The sequence below is a fragment of the Sesamum indicum genome, linkage group LG1 (assembly GCF_026168435.1).
Source record: "Sesamum indicum cultivar Baizhima isolate 11 linkage group LG1, ASM2616843v1, whole genome shotgun sequence".
Lineage (NCBI taxonomy): Eukaryota > Viridiplantae > Streptophyta > Magnoliopsida > Lamiales > Pedaliaceae > Sesamum > Sesamum indicum.
This window is the reverse complement of record NC_142657.1, coordinates 16,815,368-16,838,544: the sequence shown is the minus strand read 5'-3', so window position 1 is coordinate 16,838,544 and position 23,177 is coordinate 16,815,368. Positions and strand designations below refer to the sequence as shown.

General features: G+C 33.7%; 3 protein-coding genes across 3 annotated transcripts; 1 reads left to right on the top strand and 2 right to left on the bottom strand.

The window, feature by feature from the left end:
• The first annotated feature begins 4,930 nt into the window (after nt 1-4,930).
• Nucleotides 4,931-10,114, top strand: LOC105164952 (uncharacterized). The gene is made up of 5 exons (XM_088885436.1): nt 4,931-5,523; nt 8,118-8,168; nt 8,352-8,414; nt 8,511-8,579; nt 9,408-10,114. The coding sequence occupies exons 1-5, from the start codon at nt 5,185-5,187 to the stop codon at nt 9,684-9,686; spliced, it is 801 nt and encodes a 266-aa protein (XP_088741562.1). The 5' UTR covers nt 4,931-5,184; the 3' UTR covers nt 9,687-10,114.
• Nucleotides 10,115-12,812: 2,698 nt separating this feature from the next.
• Nucleotides 12,813-15,788, bottom strand: LOC105164944 (acetylornithine aminotransferase, chloroplastic/mitochondrial). The gene is made up of 3 exons (XM_011083794.3): nt 15,170-15,788; nt 14,553-14,987; nt 12,813-13,648 (listed from the first exon to the last, which is right to left on the bottom strand). The coding sequence occupies exons 1-3, from the start codon at nt 15,575-15,577 to the stop codon at nt 13,109-13,111; spliced, it is 1,383 nt and encodes a 460-aa protein (XP_011082096.1). The 5' UTR covers nt 15,578-15,788; the 3' UTR covers nt 12,813-13,108.
• Nucleotides 15,789-17,991: 2,203 nt separating this feature from the next.
• BRIZ2 (zinc finger (C3HC4-type RING finger) family protein) lies at nt 17,992-22,944 on the bottom strand. The gene is made up of 12 exons (XM_011083782.3): nt 22,642-22,944; nt 22,223-22,338; nt 22,037-22,145; nt 21,822-21,936; nt 21,067-21,164; nt 20,502-20,608; nt 20,162-20,378; nt 19,996-20,049; nt 19,600-19,749; nt 19,366-19,430; nt 18,482-18,536; nt 17,992-18,345 (listed from the first exon to the last, which is right to left on the bottom strand). The coding sequence occupies exons 1-12, from the start codon at nt 22,858-22,860 to the stop codon at nt 18,187-18,189; spliced, it is 1,464 nt and encodes a 487-aa protein (XP_011082084.1). The 5' UTR covers nt 22,861-22,944; the 3' UTR covers nt 17,992-18,186.
• Between the last annotated feature and the right edge of the window lie 233 nt (nt 22,945-23,177).

The window sequence follows — 23,177 nt, the reverse complement described above, 5'->3', positions numbered from 1 at the left end:
TCATAAATCAAGATTGAACATAATTTATCCTGTTCTAAGTCATGAAATTCGACTCACTCAATTAAAAATTTAGCTAAAACTAACTCAATTACTTAAAGTATATCAATAATTAAGTTTTCAAGGAGACAACCCAATGATTCGAGTCAATTTGATCTGTTTGAGCAGTTTTTAAAATTATGTGTTCATCCCTATTCATCTCTGCCAATACTATAACGGTTTGTAAGATAAATCTGTGAATGACAAAAGTATAAAGGAATGATATTAGTATATAATCCCTAAGTTTGATATACCGAAAAAAAATTAGATAAAAAAATTTCAAACTATTCATTTATTTATTTGATAGATAGTGATGAAAGTTAAAAACAAAAAAATTAATTAAACAAAGTCTCATCATATAAAAAAATTATTATTTTGAAATGTTAAAATTAATTACAAAATTATAATATATATATATATATGTTTTTGTTTGGATATTTTCATATAATTTAATTTTTTTTATAGGTATGTTTAGATAAAAAATGACTCGAGTCTTCTATTATAAATTTATTATAAAATAAAATAAATTACACTGTTACGCATGGTATTCGGTCAGATACATGAGTGCTTATTTTTTTTTATAAACCTGTAAATTCATCACTTGATGTTATATATGTAATTATAACTATATTTCCTATTGAGAGATAAAATTTACACGAACTTTTCATAAAAATCTATTACACGAACATTTCTTAAGGGATGTAGCTGTAATTTTAAAAGATAAAAAATATTTATATATTTTGATATAATCTTAAAAGGTCTCAACTAATAGATGTATGCAAGTATTTGATAAATACTACTTATAGTTTTGAATTTTTCAAAAACTGAGACTAACTCGAGCCTTGAAAGTTTAGTGTATTGAAAGAAAAGAAAAAAAAGAAAGTTTATCGTTGAACATATTCTAACACTTGTAACATATGTTCGTGTTGCAAAACATAAAATAAAATTGATTGGTAATATATATTAGGATAACATTGAAATTTGTTATAATTATAAATACTTTTTCATTGTTTAAAATTTTACGAATATTTCAAAATTAATCGTCGTTTAATAAATACTAGCCTGCAATAAGCTATCACCAGGTGATATTTATTAGACTATTATTAATTTTAAAAATATTTATAATTTTTTAATAAAAATAATATTTATAATTATAATAAATTTAAAATGATAAATGTAATTTAACTTTTATATATATATATTAATCAAATCATGTTGGAACAAAAAAAGTTGGGGCCCTGACGCTGACCCTGACCCGAAGAGAAAAGCATGCAATGCAAGTCACGCTGTATACGGGGGAGGAGCTAAAATACGGAGTCAAGTACGAAATTGGGTACTTGCAGTGGAAAAGCGTGAAGTGCACGCTCCAATCATAATAAGAAGGCAAACAATAGGTCCTTTTTGGTAGGATTCAGGTGGCTGGTGGTCCCCATGCTCCAATCCCTTCCCTAAGCTAAGGATATGCTCTCCAATCCATTCCCTATATTCCCATCTTACCCTGCATTTGCATCCCATCTGTCACATTTCTCCCCAATTTTTTCTTTTTTCTTTTTACCCCCTAGTATTTATATCAATTGAGTTACAAAATATTAAATAATTTAATTATACTATACGGTATTATAACGTATTTTTATTATTATAATAATTATATCATTTGATACTTTTACATTCAAATTTTAGCTTGGATGGACTGATTTCAATTTGAGCGAAAAATTTTAGCAAAATAATTATAAATAACTCCATTGAAAAAATAAGTTAAAATTTATCATTATTTCACGTAATTTATTCAAGATCGAAGTTGAGACATTTGGAATTCCTTTTAATATAATTCAAAATGTGCGTTGAAATAATTAAAATTATAATGTAAAGAATTTGTTATTAAAGACTTAAAACTGTACCCTCAAACATTCGCACAATGTTCAATCCGTATTATAATTAAGAGTAATAGGTATCAATGATAAAGATGATATATTGGAGAAAATTATATTATTATTTTTGCAATAATTAAAATATACTTTGGCACATGAAAAATAAAAATGAGGATAATAAATATAAAATCATATTTAATATAATATGAGAAAATCATTAAATGTTTCAACTTTATGGAAAATCTGCACGTATAATATAACCACCATTATTGGCAGGATCATATGTGCACCTGAAAATATCACACTCCTAAAGAATTAATAAGGTCGATAAATATAATAGCTATGTTATTAAATGAAAATCATTTAATTAAATTCCATTAAGATTATGGAATTAACTTATTTTTCCACCCTATATAAAATGTTAAAAAAAACCATATCCCTCAAAAATTGGTGAAATTAAAACTGTGTTTGTATTCAAATTCATTTTCAATTTTCAAAACTATGTTTCTAAATTTTTTAAAGAAAATTATATTCCGCCGATATAAAATGAATATATTTTAAGAGTCGTTAAAATTTAGATATTAGATTAAAGTCGACATCTTATTTAGAGGGAAAAATGTTCTTAACTTGTTCTTTCGAACACGTATAAAAATTATTCTTTAAAAATGAAGGATGTGTTTTTGAAAACTGAATTTGTTTCTTGAAATATTATCGAAACTTAGGATGAAATATTTGGATGTAAAAGTATTTTATTTAAACAAAATTAACGAAAAATAATATTAATATTTTAAAAAAAATTACAAATATAGATTATGAAAAAATGTTTTTTTTCCCCTTCTCTGTGGGCCCATATTAATGTTATCCAGTAGAAGTAGTAGTACCTTAAGCTCCAAAAGTGTCACATGCTGTATCATTTGTTTATCCACCACCACACAACACAGACACCCAAAATGCCTCTACACTCTTCACTCTCCAAACATGCGCGTGCATCTCATACTCCAAAAGTGAGTAAAAGGATAAGTGATCAAAGGGTTGGAAGAAAGGGGGAAAATTTAAATAAAAATTGGGCACTGGATTGGATGTGATGCCATTTTGGAGCTTAAGACAAGTGTAAAAGTGGTGCCCTTTGCTAGATTTTGTTGCAAGAAAATTTACAAGTACAAGAATGTGAAATTATAGAAATGAGTGGAAGGGGTCATTAGATTTTTGTCTATTTTGTACTATACATATCAACACTATTATATATTTTTTTAAAAAAAAATAGAATTTCTTACTTTTATTAGTACAATATCAAGAAATTATTTGTAACAGATGGTATAATAAATATAATTGATTCGGCTATGAGTACGAACGTTTTGCCAACTTTCGACGAGGTATTGTTGTTATAGTTTGGGTATGCATGATTTTGCTCTTGAAGGACGGCTGGTGAAAAAGGGGATCTTAGAACTTGCAAACTGCTGAGAATTTTTTTTTTGTTTTTTTTTGTGATTTGGGATAGTGGCTAATATTTATGATGAGTTGCGATATTATTAATTTCATATTCTGAGCCAATGGAGAAAATATTCTAGATACAAGTTTTCAAGACAATAAATGAAAAAAATGAGTATTGGAGTGACAATATTTAAAAAAAATATTTATATATTAATTATGTTTATTGAAAAATATTAATTTTTCATGAAAGATGAAAAAGAATTAAATTCTTGAGAATTTTACAATGTTGTCCTAAAAATTATTGGTTGAGAATTAGAAGTACCATGTATTATTTTAATTAAAAGCACAATTTGGGAGAAAATACTTTGAAAAGAAAAAAACAAAAAAGGATTGTCTTAAAGAGAAAATAAGAGGATGGAGCTAAGGGCATTAAAGTCATTAAATGAAACTTTTGGGAGTGTTTGCATTTTCTTGAAAAAGTGTAAGGAATCTTTAACAATCACATGGCACTTTTGTGAATTTTTCAGAATATGAAGCATTTATTATAACAAATCATCCCAAAAGAGCACTAAAATGGGAGCGCATTCAAATAAAAACACAGTGGGGATCAGTGAAATTACATAATTGTCCTCCTAAATTTACATTCCATAAATGCATAATAAATAAATAATTAAGTAGTATTTTATCCCCAACATTAAATGCTAAACTATATAAATTTTTTAATTTCTCAAAACAACCTCATTTGAAAACACCTTTTATTTGATATTTTTCTTGGTCGACTACATGAATCAATTATAGCATGTAGTACATTAAGATAACAAAGTGGGTCAATAGCGTCTTTGATTAAATTTATTTAAAATATCTTATAAATTTATATATCATGTAAAATATTTTTAAAATTTATTCAATGTTGATCCTTATTTTAAAAGACTCAACTCTTGAAATATTTGCATAAAATATGATTATAAAACTTTTAAAAAATGTCATTAAAACAAAACATTCACACATATATATATATATAAATAAAGCCCGACATTTAGTACTAAATGATATTATTATTTTTTAAATATCGATATTATTATTGAAGCAATATCTCATCAATATATTTTGCTTTTATCAATTGACAGAGATATAGCATAAGTAGAATAATAATAGGGCTACACTCATAAGACATGTTTGGATCATTGTGAAAATACGTAAATTATAATTTATGAATTAATTTTTAAATAATTAGATCTTGATTACTATAAAAATAGATGAATTATAAAAACTATAACGCAAATGAATCTTGGTCAATAAATTTGTAGAGTGGCATTCCTATTTTTGAAATCAAGAAGAAAAAAAAAAAGGAGGTAGAAGTGGAATAGTAGTAATAAAAGGAAGGACCCATGCCACATCTTTAACATGGGACCCATCTTCCCATATTTACAAACAACGACCAACAAAGACTAAAATCCACACATCCAAAATAAATTAGGAAATATAATTAGTCCATCCATACCCATACCCCTACCCTTACACAACACCACCCCCACTCATACACACAAGGAGTTCTCAATAAGCATCTCAGCCACACACACACACGTACACAGTGTGTGTGTGTATAATATATATATATATATATATAAATGAAACACTCATCTCATCATGTCATGCCTCTGGTCCTTGCCTATAAATATATATATAATAATATATAATCACACAGTAATATATAAGTCTCGCCCTCAGATTTTCTTTGCCACCACCATTTCCATACTTCCACTCTCCCTTTTTCATATCCCCAAACCCTCTTCCTCCCCTTTCTTTTTCTCTCTCTCTCTCTATACACACATAAACCACCAGGGCAGGTATGAGTGGCGCCGACGAGGAGTGGGTCAAAGCCGCCTTGACGGACGACACCATGGTCGTGGAGCTCCTGGTGCGTCTCCACGCCGCCGCTCCGCCGCCTCTCAAGCCGGCTGCCTTGCCACTGGAGTGGAGCGTGCGCCAGCGCAGGTCTAAACCCTTGTCAGTCGGCAATCCGAAGAAGCAGCAGTCTCAGAGGGCTAGCCCTACCACGCCGCTGTCGTGGAGCGGTGCCACCTCCCTCAGCGGCGGCTCCGGTGGATCTGGTGGAGCCGCCGGCGGGGGTTCCGAAGAGTCTAGTCGGCCTCCTATCCAGAAGCTCTCCGACGCAACAAGATCTAAGGTTTGTGCACGTACCACATCTTCGACCAAACTTAGCATAACACGCAATCTATACGTATACGTACTTCGTGTTTCCAATTTTCCGATGGCCGGCGGCGCGGAGGGGGGGTCAGCATCGGGGTTACTGTTAGTATATTATCCTAGGGGTGTGTCTTTTCCTTTTTATCTTTCTTCACTAGAGCCTCGTGTCAGTTGTCATTCGGTGGTATATGTGAATTGACTTTAATACCCCTGTGGAATTTGGATATTTCCTGCCACGCGTGTGGGAGAAGTCAGATTCAGCCATTCCAGGCGTTTGTTTGCTTTCTCCTCCTCGTCACCTGTCACCGTTTTTTCAGTTTCCTACAAGCTGACAATAATGCCCTCCCCTTCCGCGTGCTTCACCATCCAATCCCCGGGCGGTTCAGTCAATTCCCCGATCTGCCCCGGCGCTGGCTTCTTGACCGAACTGCCCTTCCGCTTTCCACCTAATTACCCTTTCAATCCTTTCTCTATCTCGTCCTTGAAGGGATAGAAAGGGAAAAAATGGGCGACTTCGATTCAACGAGTAAAGTCAGACGCCCAACCCCAACCCCATTATTATGCTTCTTGTCGTCGCACCTTAACTAAGCCATTAAAGTGCTCAAAATACCCCTCCGCACCCAAGGGCAGAGTCGTCAATTCACCAATTGTTGAAATGCCCAAGAAACTACACCCCAGATAAAGAAAGTCCATCCTTCGAGTCAGCAAATACTTGCTTAAATCCAAGTTTGTAAAAACGCCTTCCAAGTCAAACTTCCACCCCAAGTGTCATCATTTTCAGCTAGAGGGGTATTTCCGTCACTTCAGTTGGGGGTTGGGGGGGGGGGTGGGGGTGACCCCCTGGTGAAGCGGTGGCGTGTTTTCGTGGCAAATAGGTGTGCCTTCAGTTTGGTGCGAGCGTTGTTAGTGGTTGTGCACTTTTACATAAAAGCTCTCTTTTTGTAGTAAAAATTTAAAATTTGGTATAATATGGGGGGACAATCGGGTGCGGGCGGGATCATATTGGCCCTGCCTACAGACTCAGCTGTATCCAGTTATGTCTCCACACTTACTTGTCTTTATCCATCCAACCATTTTATGCCATTTGTCCACTGCACAAAGCGAACATTCCGAGGCACCCGCACCAACTGTACGACGTAGTCTCTTCTTTTTTCTTTACAATCTTGTGATCACCTAATACACCACACGCACACACACACACTGGTGGGGGGTGGGTGAAATTTTTTGTAAGTATAGACTGTATCTATGAATTATTGCTACTAAGGACAAAAAATCAGTTAGCAGATACAAGAATGTGAAAGCTTTGTTACAACCATTTATTTTTTTCTTTCTTATGGTGTAAATTTTCTATCTTGTTAGCAGTCAAAAGTTGGGAAATTACTTTCTCGATTTTTAATCTGGTTAAAGATGGTGACCTGGCAGTTATTTCATCCATGACAAAGCGGCAAGAGGGCTAGTTTTTTTTTTTCCTTTCTTGAATTTTATTTGTTTGGGAATTATCCACCTTTTTGTTGGGTCCAAGTAAGATGGAACTTTGTTTAAATTTAAGTACGCAACGCAGCTGCAGGGGTGCAGAAAAATACCAAATCTTGAATTGCGATATCTTAGTTCACGAGTCCAGTTCAATCTAATTATATCACGAGTATATTATATTTATTATGTAATTCATGTACAGTAACTAGGCAGATCTACTATCAACACTTGTTATGTGATTAATGGAGACTGGCATGAATTTTTGGTGTAGGCCGTAGGGTCTGGCAAAGAATCCGTCTAGAAAGTGTGATTTGGTGTAAAATCTGTGAGAAGATGTATGGTTTGAGTTTAGGTTTGTGGTAGGAGGTGGGGGTGGGGGGGGGGGGGGGACCATGCTTTTATCACCAAACCAAGTTGTAAGCTTATAATGCATTGCCAAATCAACATCTTCAACCAACTTATTGAGTTCCTTAAAGTATACTCCTCCAGTTTCTTCTATTTCCTTTCTTTGGCTATAATTCTCTACAAATGACTATATATCCAATGGCCCTAATTAAATGAAGGGAAGACGAGTTAGTTATCGGGTGCTCAAAACCATAGCCATCTCTACTGAAAAAATCAGCGTAAAGTTTCTTGAACGTGGCAAACATTTCGTGACCATTTATGGGACCATTGATTATTTTAGTTATTTAATTGTTTTCTCGTTTATTCATGAAGAGTGTTGTTATTGGTAACTGGTAATTGTCTTTCTTTTGTGCTCTACTAGGACCACTAGGTATGGCTTTTTAGGTGATCTACTTATTATCTTGTTTTGATGCATAAATGTTATGGAAGCCAATAGACTTTCGTACCAAAACTGCCCTTGTCGTGTCTAAAATTTTGTGAACAATTATTTCTTTTTAAAGTGATGAAAATTGGTTGCTTGGTTTTGCTTCATTGCTTTTCATATTCAAATTATTTATATTCCATTGCATAGAAGTGATTGGACTACTTCAGGGTAGGGCATAATTACAGTTCATAACCATGTTGATTATCTTAATGCAATTATCAACACACTTCATCTTTGCACTGATTGTGTAATGTTCTGATTCTCTGTTACAGGTTAATGGCGATAGTGAAAAGACCGCCTCTAAGAGATCAAGAAAGAAGAAGGTGAATACATACTAGGTTTATTGAGCTTTATAAGGGAATATATTGTTCAAAATCTTTTGATGTTTTACTTAGCTCTATTACTTGTAGATGTATCTAGAAAAATGGTAAAACAGAGGATGACGTAAAAAATTTTAGCTGATATATCCAAGAGTCTAATAAGTATACATTTTTCCTTGTTTCCAGACCTTAGCAGAACTGAAGGACGAGGAGACTTCACTGCTAAGGGAAAGAAGAGAGTTGAAAAGGGTATTCTACTTCTTTCTATGGCTATGTGATAGTTCAAGTAAATGTTGCTGGTATTCGTTCTAAATGCTTATGCGCCCCCCACTCTTTACCCCTCAGGAAATGGCTGCCTTACGTGTGAATTTGGAGAAACAAAGGGCTGCAAATGAAAACTTGAAGAGAATGAAGGTGTGATTTGCTTGATCTGTCGTCCCTTTTTCTATAATTTATTGATTTCTTTCTGGTTGAACCTCACCTTTGTCAACCTCTCAATGACCTCATGTTTCATGGAAAAAAGGAGTTAAATGGTCTTGTCGCTAATATTATCACATCCTGCAACTATTTGATTGTGGAGAATGCTTGTATCTTGCTCTTGATTAGGTCTAGTTGTAAACCACTGCTGCTAAGTATTGCAAATTATCTTTGAATTTCACTTAGTGAAAGCTTGTAGACCATTAAGCAAACATGGCTGAGCTTATAAATGCACCAAAATCTTGTAAATAGTCAGAACGATCTCGAGACGACCAATGCATTGGACGGATGATGTTTGTGTTTGTGGACAGATGCAAACTCCTATAGCCCTCTTTCAGGAAGGTACTATTTGATTGGGTCCTTATTTCTTCATATAAGGCTACCTTAGCTCAAACACTTTAAGGATGTGTCATATACCATAGTGGACCTAGAAACTATATACATCTATAAACTGAAGTGTACACCCACATGAATGTCTTCTTGGACTAAAAGTCGGCTGTGTGTTAGGATTGTTCACCTGAATTTGTTATATTCTGAGAAGAGCTGGGCTTTGGATTGCTCCTTGTTTTTTCTACATCTCTTCCATTATTTGGTTCGTGAACTCCTCTTTGTCTCTAAAGATTTACCTTGAACCAGTTTCTGTTGTGTTATGTAGTCAGAGGGCACTTTAGGACATAAGTCCGAAAGAATAGTTTTGGTTTGTGTTTTAGTTTTCCTTGCATATGTTCTATTATTACAAAAAAATGATATTTATCTTCTGGACAGATTGAATTGCAACCAATCCCGGATCGAGAAATACCATCCACAACTGAGGCATCAATGTCCGATCAACTTCAACAAAAGACAACACCTTGTCATCCTATTCCTCCGATCTTGCCACCTCTTGTATCAGAAAATAACGTCAAACTAGAACCCTCGTCATCAAATGGCTGTCCTGAACCGAGCACAGATGCTGCATCCGACTCTAAGTTCGTGCTTCCTGATCTAAACATTCCATTCGGTGAGGATGCTCCCTGTTCTGATGTAACTTGTGGAGTCAGCTAGAGCTAGACGACCAAGCATGAACCAGTGAGGCCCTGTTCTCCACCTAAGCCGGAACAAACATAACAGATGACACCTATACGAAATAAGGCTAACCTTGGTTTAGGATCAAATGTACTGTAACTATATGACAGAACCAATTTACCTAACACACATGGACGGATAAACAATGAAGTGTCTTGTAGTAGTGAAGGTACTGCTGGTAGTTAGGGTATATTCTTTTTGTTTACTTGATGAATGGAAGTGCTGAGAGTTAGTTTAGATATTCTAACTCATCTGATGCAGCCACATTCTTTTCTATTCTTCTCACTGTTATACTTGTTTCTACAGTCCTGTCTTTGTCCCTTTCGGGAAATATCTAGAGATGCAACATGTAAACGATGTTATTGTAAGAATTAGATACACATATGGAATTAATCACTTTTGTTGTCTCTACTAGAAAATTCAGAAGTAAGAAGGATGGATATGGCAAGAATCTCTTAGAAAGAGTGCCCTTCTTTTCCATATGTTGATCATGTGTTTGATTGTGGAGAAATCTTTCTCATGTAAGAACACACATTATTTTGAAGAAAATGATATAATATCAAGTACATGGTGTAGATCACTTCTAATTGTGGAGGACAACTGATTTCAAAGTGTTACTAAGTAAAATCCCAAAAATAGAGCCATACACACATTAGGCTAACTATGTTTTTAAAATTATTGTTATGGTATTTATTCTTACATAGAAAAATAAAAGTTAGGTGAGAAAAGTTTAAAATGGGATTTTGTCTACAATAACAGAGATTGGATTAGATGGGGTGGGATTATAGTTATCTCAACATCTTCACTTTCCACAACTTGTTTGGCTGCTTCTTCTTCTTCTTCTTCTTCTTCCCCATCACGCAGTCGCATTTTCTGCCTCTCCAATTTCTCTTCTTCATGCAAATGCAATCCCTTCCTTGTCAAAAAATGCTCTTATGTTATATTCTGTATTTAATATTTTCAAAAATTAAGAAAACTAAATTTTGTTAGACTTTGAGTGATATTTAGTTATTCTTTTGGACTTTAAGTTCTGAGTGTAATATTTTATCTTATTTTTAACATTCTTAAGTTCATGCTACGTATAGTGCTTTTAATATTGATCTCTACACTTTCGTAAAACATAAGTTATTTGGGAAGTTATTCATATACGTACATTTCTCTTCATTTTTTATAGATAGAAGAGGACGAGATTTTAAATTTCCTATAATTTCAAAAGTTTAAAATTTAAAAACACTGTGTATCGTACATAATGTAAGAGAGGAAGATAATATTCATTACTCGAGTATATAAAATTAATTATCTAAGATAATAACATGATGATATCATTTTATATCAACATTTGGAAAAGAATTCAAAAGACTTATCCTGTATATAAAATAATATTTAGTAATTGGCTTAAAATACTTTTTTTTTTAAAAATTTTATTATGCAATCAATTAAAAAAAGTAAGAGAAATCAAAACATTTAAGAATATATTATATTTTTCATTCATCCATGAGTGTCCTTGAATGAAAACTAAAAAATTATATTTACTTTTGATTGCTTTTTTCTTGAATGCTACTTGAAAATTTTTCCTTAATAACTAGTTTTTTGTTAATATTTTTAAGACATATCCATTATACAGACCAGTCTGTATATATACCTTCTTTATTAAATTATTATTTATACACGCATAAAAAAATACATTGAGAAAATCAATTAGAAATTATTAATTCTGACGAATATATGTAGTTCAATTACATAAAACTATTGCGTAAGGCATCATTTCTACATCAAAATTCATAATTTAATGCTGTAAATTTATACATAACGACTGGAATATAATTTCTATAGCTTTTTTTTGCTACAAACTTGATTATATTATAGCAGTAGACATAAAAGACGAAGGATTGCTGGAAAGACATCTATTCTATTTCAACTTTTTAAAGTATAAATAAAAAACACAAACAGACACACAAGCAATTAAAAGGGCTTATTAGGAGGGATTCATTTAATAGCAGACATGTGAATGAACTTGCTACCAAGGGACTTTATGTCATTCATTATATTTTGCTACCCAACAAATTTGGTAAAACACAAAGTATTTCTACCAAATATCCAATTCTTCCACCACATAAACGCACTTTAAATTCCTTTAAAACAAATGCACTTTATAATATCTTCTATTTCAATATACATTTTTTTTTTTTTTGTATTTTATACTATAAAGGCACATCAGTTGTATACGATTTGTGCTGGACAAAATATATAGTCAACGGGACATTTTTGTATATTTGGCCTACATTTGTAACTTGAAATATCAAATAAAAAATAAAATTAAAACAAAAAATTGGAATTGAAATAAAAGAATTGAACTAAGCATCAACAATGTCCTTCAACATTCAAAATAATTTATAACAAGGAGAATTTTATGGACCTACGTAGTTTAAATTTAAAATTATGGAACATATTATAAATGGAAGTAATTTCAAATAGTTACATTTAAATTATGGCAGCATAATGTTCATCAAGCATTTTAAATTAAAATTACCTTTTATAGCTATAGGTGCCTTTAAGTGAATGTTAATCTATAAAAAGAAAAAGTGTAGTTTCCTTGTTTGAAGCTTTCGTGACAAACACTTTAAATTACCCGGTATGCTATTCTACATGGATTTATAAATTTGGTGACCCAATGAAACATCAAAGGCATGTGGCAAGTTTATTCTGCATCCACATCCACAGTAGAGGATGTTCCATTTCTTTATTACTTTCTGAACCAATGTTTGAGAGACATGTAGCAAGTTCTTATTATGTTCATAAGAATTTAAAATTTTCATTATTCATATAATATAATTACCTTATATTCAGCATATAAAAATACAACAAACTTGTTTTCCTGCCTAAAAAAAGAATTAATTTGATAATTGAATTAATTCAAGGGACTAAAGTGAAATAATAAATTTAAATTTACTATATTACCCTACAAAAAATCAAAACTTGACGATGTTTTCGCCGGAAAATGATCATACGGACTAAATTAATACAAAAACTAAAATTTAGAAATATTCAAATCAAGAAATGAGCTTATGAGATTGAAATAATTTTAAATGCAAACGCAAGAACCAATTATTAATAATTACCCTTAAATAAATTTGAAAAATACGATAATCAAATTGTCACAAGTGGAATTTACCCATAAGAATAGCATCTATCTCTCACCATCATACTGAGGTTATTAAAGATATCACAGCGTACTCAAGAAAATCTGATGTGAGCTAACAAAATACATGGTGCTATATAAACATACGAACACTTCATTAGTTCTATAGAAGAAAATCTACATGGGTATTACATTTATCACTCAAAACTCCCACATTTAATCAGGACAAAGTTCGCGAAATCCTAAATGCTGGCAGTGGCGACTAATTCTTGGTACCCTGATCAAGTACTGGAAAACAATTAATCAATATCTCAGCAGCTTGGTCCAATTCCTGCTTTGAGATGATCAATGGGGGTACAATGCGAACGACGTTTCCTTTCCCGGCAGTCAGAACGAGAAGCCCAGATTTTTGGCATGCATCAACCAATGGTGAGGCTGCTGCATCGAGCTCTATACCAATGATGAGCCCAAACCCTCGTATTTCTTTCACGTGAGAGTTTCCACCTAACTTTTCGACTAATAAATCTTTGAAATACTGACCTTTGTCTGACACACTGGCCAAAAAGCTTGGGTTTGATATTTTATCCAGTACAGCAATTCCAGCACTGCAAACAAGAGGGTTACCTGCAAAGGTGCTGCCGTGATCTCCAAAATTGATGGCAGAAGCAACTCTTTCGGTGACCAATACAGCACCAATGGGAAGACCTCCAGCAAGAGGCTTTGCAAGAGTCATTATATCTGGGTATACACCAAAAGCTTCATGAGCCCAGAGATAACCAGTTCGACCCAAGCCACATTGTACCTGGGTTGCCACCAATAACGCTGTTAGGTGTTATTACCCAAAAGACACTCAATGAGAGAACATTGGCAAAAGATAAGCATAGCTGCAACCAAACAAGATTGTAATTGTTTAAAGCACCGACGATAATTACAGTAGGATCCCTACCTTTTCTTTTGTCAAAGTTTTGATTAACAAAAAATTTCATAGACCAGAATGAAAGCATATTTTGCTATGCACGCTATGGTTGTGGAATATTTTAAAGCTGGCTATTCCAGCATATGACCTTACAACTATTGCTGTGCTAACATTAGCAAGAGGAGGCAAGCAGGCCAACTTTGAACGAAAAATAGGTTGCTTCCTATAGTAAATGAGTCGAAAGATTTTTTCCAACAGAAGGAACAAATATTTACTCCAAGTTACAAAGGACAAAAGCATTCACAATTTTGAATGAGAAGACTCTAATAACTTGATCATACATTCACTATTCAAATGTACAGCTTTTTCCTCACAACTTGCTCTTTAATTATTACTGGAGATTTTTGGGTAAGATACATTATACTGAAATTGACTACCCATTCATCAGCTTTTCGCAGGAACTTATCACCTGCATGATCGTTGACGTTTGAACATAAGACACATTGGAATGGAACTCATCAATGAGTTATGTCAGGTTTTGCTCATTAATTTACCATGCGCAAGTATATTTCCATTTTCCACAGCAAACTTTCCCCTGACATAAATCTCAGAATGCATTTTCTATCACACATAAAACATGGATGGTGATGATAAATTGTCTACCTTGTGATCCGAATAATCAACCAAGTATAGTTGCTCTTTTTCTAAAAGCATACCAGGGGTCTTTCTTCCATTCCATATAGTATTAAACTCTGAAAATAACATCACAACTCTATAAATTAAATATTACCTCATCAAATACAAGAAGGCAGCCGGCATTATCACATGCAGTGCGCAAAGATTGCAAAAATTCCTTTGTTGCACCGTATATACCACCTTCACCTTGAATTGGTTCCACAAAAACTGCAGCAACCTTTCCACTCCGAATCAATTCTACTGCTGCTTGAGTATTACCATATTCTAAGAAAGTGACGCCAGACATAACAGGTTCAAATGGTGATCTGTACTGCTCTTTGCTCGTCAATGCAAGAGCACCCATTGTTCTACCGTGAAAGCAATTCGTGAAGGCAATAAACTCTACAGGAGGGTCCTTCAAATCAGGATGCGAGAATCTTTGGAACTTTCTTGAAAACTTAATTGCAGCTTCATTAGCCTCAGTTCCAGAGTTGCAAAAGAACACACGATCAGCAAATGAGCTGACAACCAGCCGTTTTGCAAGCTCGACCTGCATTGAACAATAAAAGCAAACCCATCAAGCATTCGATATTAGCCAGCAAATTCACTAATTCCTCTTCTAAAAAATCTACCACAAGGAGAAATGCACTTAAACCCAATCAAAACACAAACTTTTTCCAGTGGAAGAGCAGAACCCATTTCCTCAAAACCAAAATTAGAAACAATCTTCACCTGAGGAACAGTGTAGTAGATATTGCTGACATGCGCTAGGACTTCAGATTGTTCCGTGACGGCGCGCACCCAATCAGGGTCCCCATGTCCGAGGGCATTCACGGCAATACCAGAAGTCAAGTCCAAATACTCTCGCCCTTCAACATCGTACAATTTACACCCTTTTCCACTCGCCAACACCACCGGCGACCTCGCATACGTCCCCACTATAAATTCCTTATCGTCGGCAATTACTTCCGAGCTTCTCTTCTCGTGAAGCAACGGATTTTGACTGGAATCAGGTGCGCGCACGTCCACGTTGAGGCAGGCGACAGGCGCGATGGACAGAATCCTGGGTTTGAGCGTCAGAGAACGGTGGAGGGCGGGTGAGATTGAATTGTTGATAGAAAGAAGCGCTGACCAGCTCATATTCTTGGTAAAACGTTTGACGATTTTGTCGCCGTTTAAGATAACCGAATTCAAGGAGGAGGAGGCGGCGCCGCCGTGCGAGTGGAGGGAGGAGGATTGGGACGGGGCTGGATCAAGCTTAGGGTTAGGGCTTTAGGATAGTGAGTAGAGGAAACCATAGTGATACCACACCGTGGTTTCAGCCATTAAACTCATATGGTATTACTACACAAATCATACAAAACAAATGGGTAATTATATTTCCCATTCGAATTCTGATTTTTTATATTTTAGTATTTTAATTTTTTTTATATCAACTTATTATTTTAATTTTAAAAATTTTTGTATCTTGCTATTTATAATTATTTTTTTACTAATTTTTTGTCAAAAAATATTATATACAGTACACATTTGATATTTAATAATTATGTGATCCGATATTTTCATATATACATTGCATATTATTTTTTCAACAGAAAAATCAATAAATAAATGATCATATATAGTAAAATACAAATTTTACAAAGTTGAGATAGTAAGTTAACATGAAAAAAAATTCAAATATCAAATTATAAAAATAAATGTAATTCGAATGACAAATATAATTTACCCTAAAATAAATCAAAAGAAATACGTGAGAGGAAAGATTGGTGAAATAATTTGGGAGTGAAAAAAATAAATTATAATTGTGTATTTAATTTAATATTAAATTAATATTGTATTCAATATTCTTTTATTAAAAGGTAAATTTCAATAATCAAAACATCAGTATGATAAAAGGTTTTCTTATAATAATATTGACATATATGTATATATATAGTTTTTTAGGGGTTATTAAATTCCTTTTTGGTAATTATTTAGGGGTTATTTGATTTATATTTTGATAATTATTTAAAAATTAAATATGTTTTAATAAAAACAACAATTATATTCCGGTCCCTATATTATTTGAAAATAACAAAACATTCCTTTGTGAACTTTTATTTTTATTAATTTACCCCTGTATTTTTTTTTTGGCAAAGAAGTAAAATGCTTCCCTCACTCATGAGTGGTGTAATTCACGCCCTCATTCTCTCTCTCTCTCTTTGTATTTTTTTTACAATTATTGAATTTTATCTAACAAAAAATTAGTAATTCATATTACATTCATAATAATATATGGTCCATATAAAATTTTACGTTAATAAACGATTGATTTTTATCTTTGAAAATCAACATTCCAAATTCAATTTACATATATAATTTATTTATAAAAATTTTAAATATATTTTTGAAAATATTTGTTGGATATATAATTATGATATATAAATATATATATATAGGCTCCCCTCCCCGCAATTGGGCGCGCCTCTTGCCGGCGCCCCTTCCCCTCCCCCGACAAACTTCCCCCTTTCCCCCTGGTGCCATTGTTGCTCCCCTCTCCCTTCTCTCCTACCGTCGCCCCAGCCTCGTCCACCCCTTCCCCTCATCACAGTTGCCGCTTCCTTTCTCCTCTAATTTTTTGAATTTTTTTTATTAATACTAATCGTTGCGACACTTTATCTTGCGTGCATATAATAATATATCTTCCGCACTTTAAAATATATTATACATAAAAATATATATAAAATAATATATTACAATTAGAAAAAGAAAATTAATTTATAAGTTAATATAAGATTTAAGAAGTTGCATAAGTAGTTATCTTATCAGTTAAATGGCATTTTTGACTTCAAATAAAATTGATGCGGCGGTGTCATTAATTGCTGTTTATGAGTGTGGAGGCCTTTTTATTTTGTAATAGTACAGATTATATTATATATTGTATATACATATATATGTGTGTATGAATAATTACACTTAGTTTTTTTGTAAAAAACTATTTCAATATAATTATTAATATTTTATCTATATATTTTATATATATTTATATATAATTCTTATTTTTATAATTTATATAAAATAAATCATCGATCAAATTCAAATAAATATGAACTATTGATTTTATATATTAATATGAATTGCAGATCTATATAAAAAAGATTTAGGCCATTAATATGTTTATATAAATCTCAATCGTAATATATATACATATATGTATAGATGATCTAACAATTCATATTTAGAGATACAAAAAATCATTTTAAAGATAAAATTTAATCAAAATTGTGCCCAGAAGATGTGTTGCACACATCATGCCTTAAGGGGTATTTTGCTTATTTTCTTTAAAAACACAAGAAAGTAAATTGAATTATCATTCATAAGAGAATATTTTATCACTTTCAAATAACACCGGGAGCAGACATTTTGCCCGTTAGAAAACGCGAGGACAATTGAACCAATACGATTTTCTCAAGAAAACGCGGTTCTTCTGCAATGAGATCCTAATTCTCTTTTCCTCTCTCTAATCGATTTGCATGAGGAGCAAAGTAAGGATTTTGGTGCCTGATACCGAGTAAGAAATGGCATTTCCAAAGCTAGTATTTCCCAGCTATATTCATCACTGAGCAACAAGAAGCAATACTACACTATCTCCTTAATAATTTCCATCAATATCTGTGCGTCGAACAATTCAAGAGTCTGTATATCCAATGACCAAGGTTTCTGCTAGTGCAGCCAAGATCGAAGGAAATTGATGGGTAACATTCAGTTTACCCTCTGTTTTTTCTTCGGTTGGTCGTTTTTGTGGACCCTCTGCTGCCATTTTCAGAAGATGATTCTGCAACTAAGGGCAAAATGGTACTGTCCTTCAGCTTGTTAGAGGGTTGCTCAGCACTCCCAGTTTCAAGGGATGCCATCATAACTCTTAGCTGAATGTCCTCGCATGAGATCAAAGATTCATCAGATACTTCTGATACTTTCGATCATTAACGAGTTTTGGAAAATATAGCAGTTTACAGATTATATAGGCAAAGGCCGAGATTGGAAAGAAAAAAAAAAGCATACCTGCTCCTCCAATTCTTCAATCTTTTCGTCCTTCAGTTTCAAAAGCTTTTTCTCCCTGACATTGATAAAAAGCTGACATATAAAATGCTTTGGGGAAAATACAAGTCCATGCCTAAGAGTTGAATCTAAAATGAGAATTGTGTTGAAAGAAGGGGTAAATGTTAGGATGGAAGTCTAATCTAATCAGCAAAAACTACTATGTCTGAGTTCCAGGAAACATACAATCCAATTCAATTTTCCATACATTGAGCATAACAAAGTTAAGTGGTTGGTAAATATATCTTCTTTTGTTGGTTTTCTCTCATGGTATTAAATTATTTAATAAAACATAAAAATTGGGCTGGGGTATTATGTTGATATGGAAAACCTTCTCATTGCAACATCACATCTGGGAGGCGATTTGGAACTCGACAGCTTTCTCTAAATACATGCTAAAAACCCCTCTTCAACCAAGTTACTAACCATAAAATGCACTACGTTCCAAGTATATCTTATTTGGAATAAGTTGTATCAAGTAGACAATGTTGAGGACCTCCAAAAAACCGACTTGATTAGTTCCACCTAGTAAAATCACCTTTATGGTGCATTTGGATTGATGGATTCAAATCCTTACAATTTTAAATTCAAAGAATTTGAAATCCTTCAACTCTCATTGTCAGCTATATTTTGTTGAATATTAATGGTTTCAAATTCTTTTGACTCAGCAAAACAAATCCATTAATCCAAATATTGCCTTAAGTAGAAGCTGCTGATTCTAGATAGTGACTAGTAGTATATTTAGCATATTTTCAAGTGAAAATCCATTACCTCATGAATGTAGCCAAAATGCAGGCAAAATATTATTTCTGCGGTTAGTATACTGGGTGAGAGAGTGAGTATATTACCTTTCTTCAATTTCTGCTATCTTAGATTCCCATATGCCTTGGTTCCTCAACAGATTTTCATTGATCTATATGAAAAGAAGCAACAGGATTAAGAACCACGAGTCAACGAGTCAGATAAACAACTCAGTGTAAAATGTTCTATATTTGTTAATTTTGAGACATCAGATATGTTATCTCAAACCCAAAAATTGTTTAATCATAGATGAAACAACAAATGTAGCCAAATTTACTCACATCATCAAGAAATCTCTTTTCTTCAATGAATTTGTCTAGCTTAGCCTGCAATTTCAACAATTTCGGGTTTTGACTCAGAGCTTTCTCAACAGCAACAGAAGATTCTCTTTCAGTGTCATCTTCGACTTCTTGCAGTAAAGACTCAAAGTACTGTGGTAAAAGTACAGTGAGTTTGCAGAGTAAGCGAACATGTTTATCATCTATAGTATATGATAGTTAATTTCGAAACAGTTGAAATAATAGACAACAAGAAACACTTCCAACGGCTAAGTCCAAGAAATATACAATCTCTACCATATTTTATTAAATGAGTTATCAGCTTGAGGAAAAAAGGATCCTTATTGGTTTGGTAGTAGATGAAACCCTTGTCATCAATGAACAGAGAGAGGAACCTACATTTTTTTGGTTCTCAAGTTGTGAAGTAAGAAGCTCATTGTACTCATTCACTATCTGCACCAGAAACATGACAATCATGAATGAATCACCAGCAATCAGAGAATGGAACCGAATAAAGACAAAATCATGATACACAAACGAAGAAAAGCATAAAGATGAAAATTACATATTCAACTTCACTTTCCAAAAGAGTGTCACTGTATCCATCATTGTTAGGCATGCAATGGTGGTTTAACTCAACCAGTTTTCCATCAGTTTTTGATTGGATCAACCGATGAACATAGTTGTCACCAACATAGTCCCACACTCGCTGCGTTTCCAGTTCAAGGGAATAGCAGTGTTGTGTTTCTTTCCAATGACTAATGGCATGTCCTTCCCTGTACCTATATCAAATTACACAATCAGAAGCTACATAATTGTTACTTTTTCCTTCAAACTCATTACTAAATATTTACTTGGATTTTTTATCAGGACATAGACTCTTTAGAGGAAAACAGATTTTATACCTCCCACAGCCTACAAAGCCACATATGACACACATCCAAAGATTTTCTGAAGTCTGGCAAGCATAACATATTGATTTCTCAGGCTGTTGCTGGCAATATCGACATACCTGAACAAGTTTCAATCAGTAAATACCAGTCTACATCCAAAGTCCAAAAGGCATGTTACAAATCAAGCAAACACACATGACGGAAAACTAGCTAAGCATGAGAAGGAGATAGAAACACCATAGATAAAAAAAATGTCAACTGCGGCATAATTGACTAACCCCATGGTTCCCGTTTAATCAAGAAAATTATAACATTTGAATAACTAGAGAACACCAATTTGTGCCCTTGACCCCACTTTAGTATGGGGTAGACTTGGTTTGAGTTAATTGTTAGACCAATGCACATCCCGTGCATCTACAAACAGTCAACCTTGACTTAACACATATCCCTGAAAGTCCTAGCAACAGTTAACCAGATCTCTTCAAATAACAAATCTTTATTTCATCCATCTCCACAAAAGCTTAGGCATGGTATCCCTAAATGATAACAAACATAATGGTGGTGCAATAGTACCCACCGGGCAAGAAGAATCTGTCCATCTAGAAATACAAGAGCAGTGAAAGGAGTGATTGCAGATTGTAGTAAGAATTCCACCTGTATCTTGGTCTAGTCTCTCTGCAAGAGGCATTGAGAAGAAAAATATAAACAGAAGCCAGTTTACTGAAAAACTCAAATGTAAAAAATAGACACATTTAAACAGTTGCTGGGAAGTTCAATTAGTTTTCATGCATTTAGAAATAATATGCATCAGTTATTCAGTATTATAAAGTAAAACATGAAAATGATATGCTAGACGAAATAGTAATACGTCAATGTCATTCATATGATTCAGAATCATAAGCTGGAAACTGCAACCGAAAATCAAATCTAAAAATATAAATTACTAATGCTGCCAAGTGATTCTGCCACCTTGAGTACCTAATACTGGTAGTCTCTTTTCTTTTAATCTTGTTCAGTTTATTGAAATCTAAACTGTATCTTCTGGTATAACATCAATTGTGGTTTAACAAATATCAGAAACCATGATGTTTTGACACTGAGCAAACATTCACATTCCATAAAGCAATGGCATCTGAACCAAAAAAATCATGCATTTCTCACATACAGGAGACAAATCAAGCACAGAGTGCAATGCTACTGTTGATCCGAATCTTCAATTAGCATTGTGAATCAAGTGGCAAACAAACATCCAAAATTTACAGCATTCCCTAGTCCTACAACTTATTGTTCTCCTTTCGGTAATGAAAGTGTAGAGAAAAAAAAAAAACATACCAAGACAAACAGGACAAGAGGGTTGCTCTATGGAGCTTGCAGGGGAATGCTGTGAGTGCTCAATAGATCCAGTATACTGTATGTCCACGGTGAAAAACATGCGGCAGGACTCCTCCTGTGTTCAACAAGATGAAAAATTAGGAACAAGGGCACACATTTACATAAAAGTCTTAAATGTTTTGGGGAAAAAAGACAACAACAAAGAGCAAAAATACCTCAAGAGATGAAAAACGCTTCCCATTGAAATGCTTGTAGAAAGAATCTGCGGAAGTTTGATTGTCAAACCTGATCAAAATACTGTAGCGATCCTCCATCCCCTCAGTCCTGAATTATCCCAGATCATAAAACTTACTATGTGATAGTGAAGGCACAAGTTCCTGCTACAAAATTCACAAACCAACCTGACAATTCGCATTTCCAACATGTGCTGAATGAATGAACCGCAGAACTTACAAAAATCTGCATACGTCATATGATTGGGCACCCCAAGTACAGAAATAAGAGGCTTTCTTTCAACCTAAAACGCGTTGAAGGGTACTTGAATTTAATCATTTATTAAGCAATTATGAGTAACTGTCAGACATTCAAATAAAAGATATAATTCTTGACAAATTGTCAACACCTGAGCGTTATGTGCACAACCAGATACATCATTTTACTTCTACCGGAGATAATGTTAACCCTATATAACAGTAACTACTCATTGAGCAGAGGAAACAGAAATTAGCTGCGACGAACTCTTTTTCTTCTTGCTACTACAATCTAAATATGGAGATAACTATACGGAAATCGAATAAGACAAATAGTAAATTCAGTTTACTGGAAATTGGGCGGAGGACGAAGCCACATCGTCGCGGTAGAGATGCATGACGCCTCTGATCTCCTCAATTCTAGGGTTTCCAGAAGAGAAATGCAACGCCTGAGCAGTCGCTGAGGTGGAAGAATCCCCGGTTGACCCCACGGCAGGGGGCGACCGGTACAAATCATCAGGCGAAGCTCCGGCAGCCGCGCTCGAACTAGTCGAAGTCTCTTCCAACATTCTATTCTTACTGCAACTTTCGCGCGAAATCGGTTTTCTTGTATATATAGGTTGCCGGGCTGAAATGGAATGGAGAAACTCCTCTGCCAAGTATTTTAAAGAAAAGTGAAAAAAAAAAAAAAAGAAAAAGAATCTCTTTCTGCATTTACTTTTAGCCGAATTTTCACTTCGGCCCCTTTACTTCTGAAAATTACATTACAGGGCTTATGAAATCACTTAATTTTCATTTTAGGGCAAGTTCTCTCTTTCCCTTTTTCTTTCCTTTTTTTTAAATCTCTTTTGATAATCTTTCTGAATTCCACAAAAGTTACATTTGT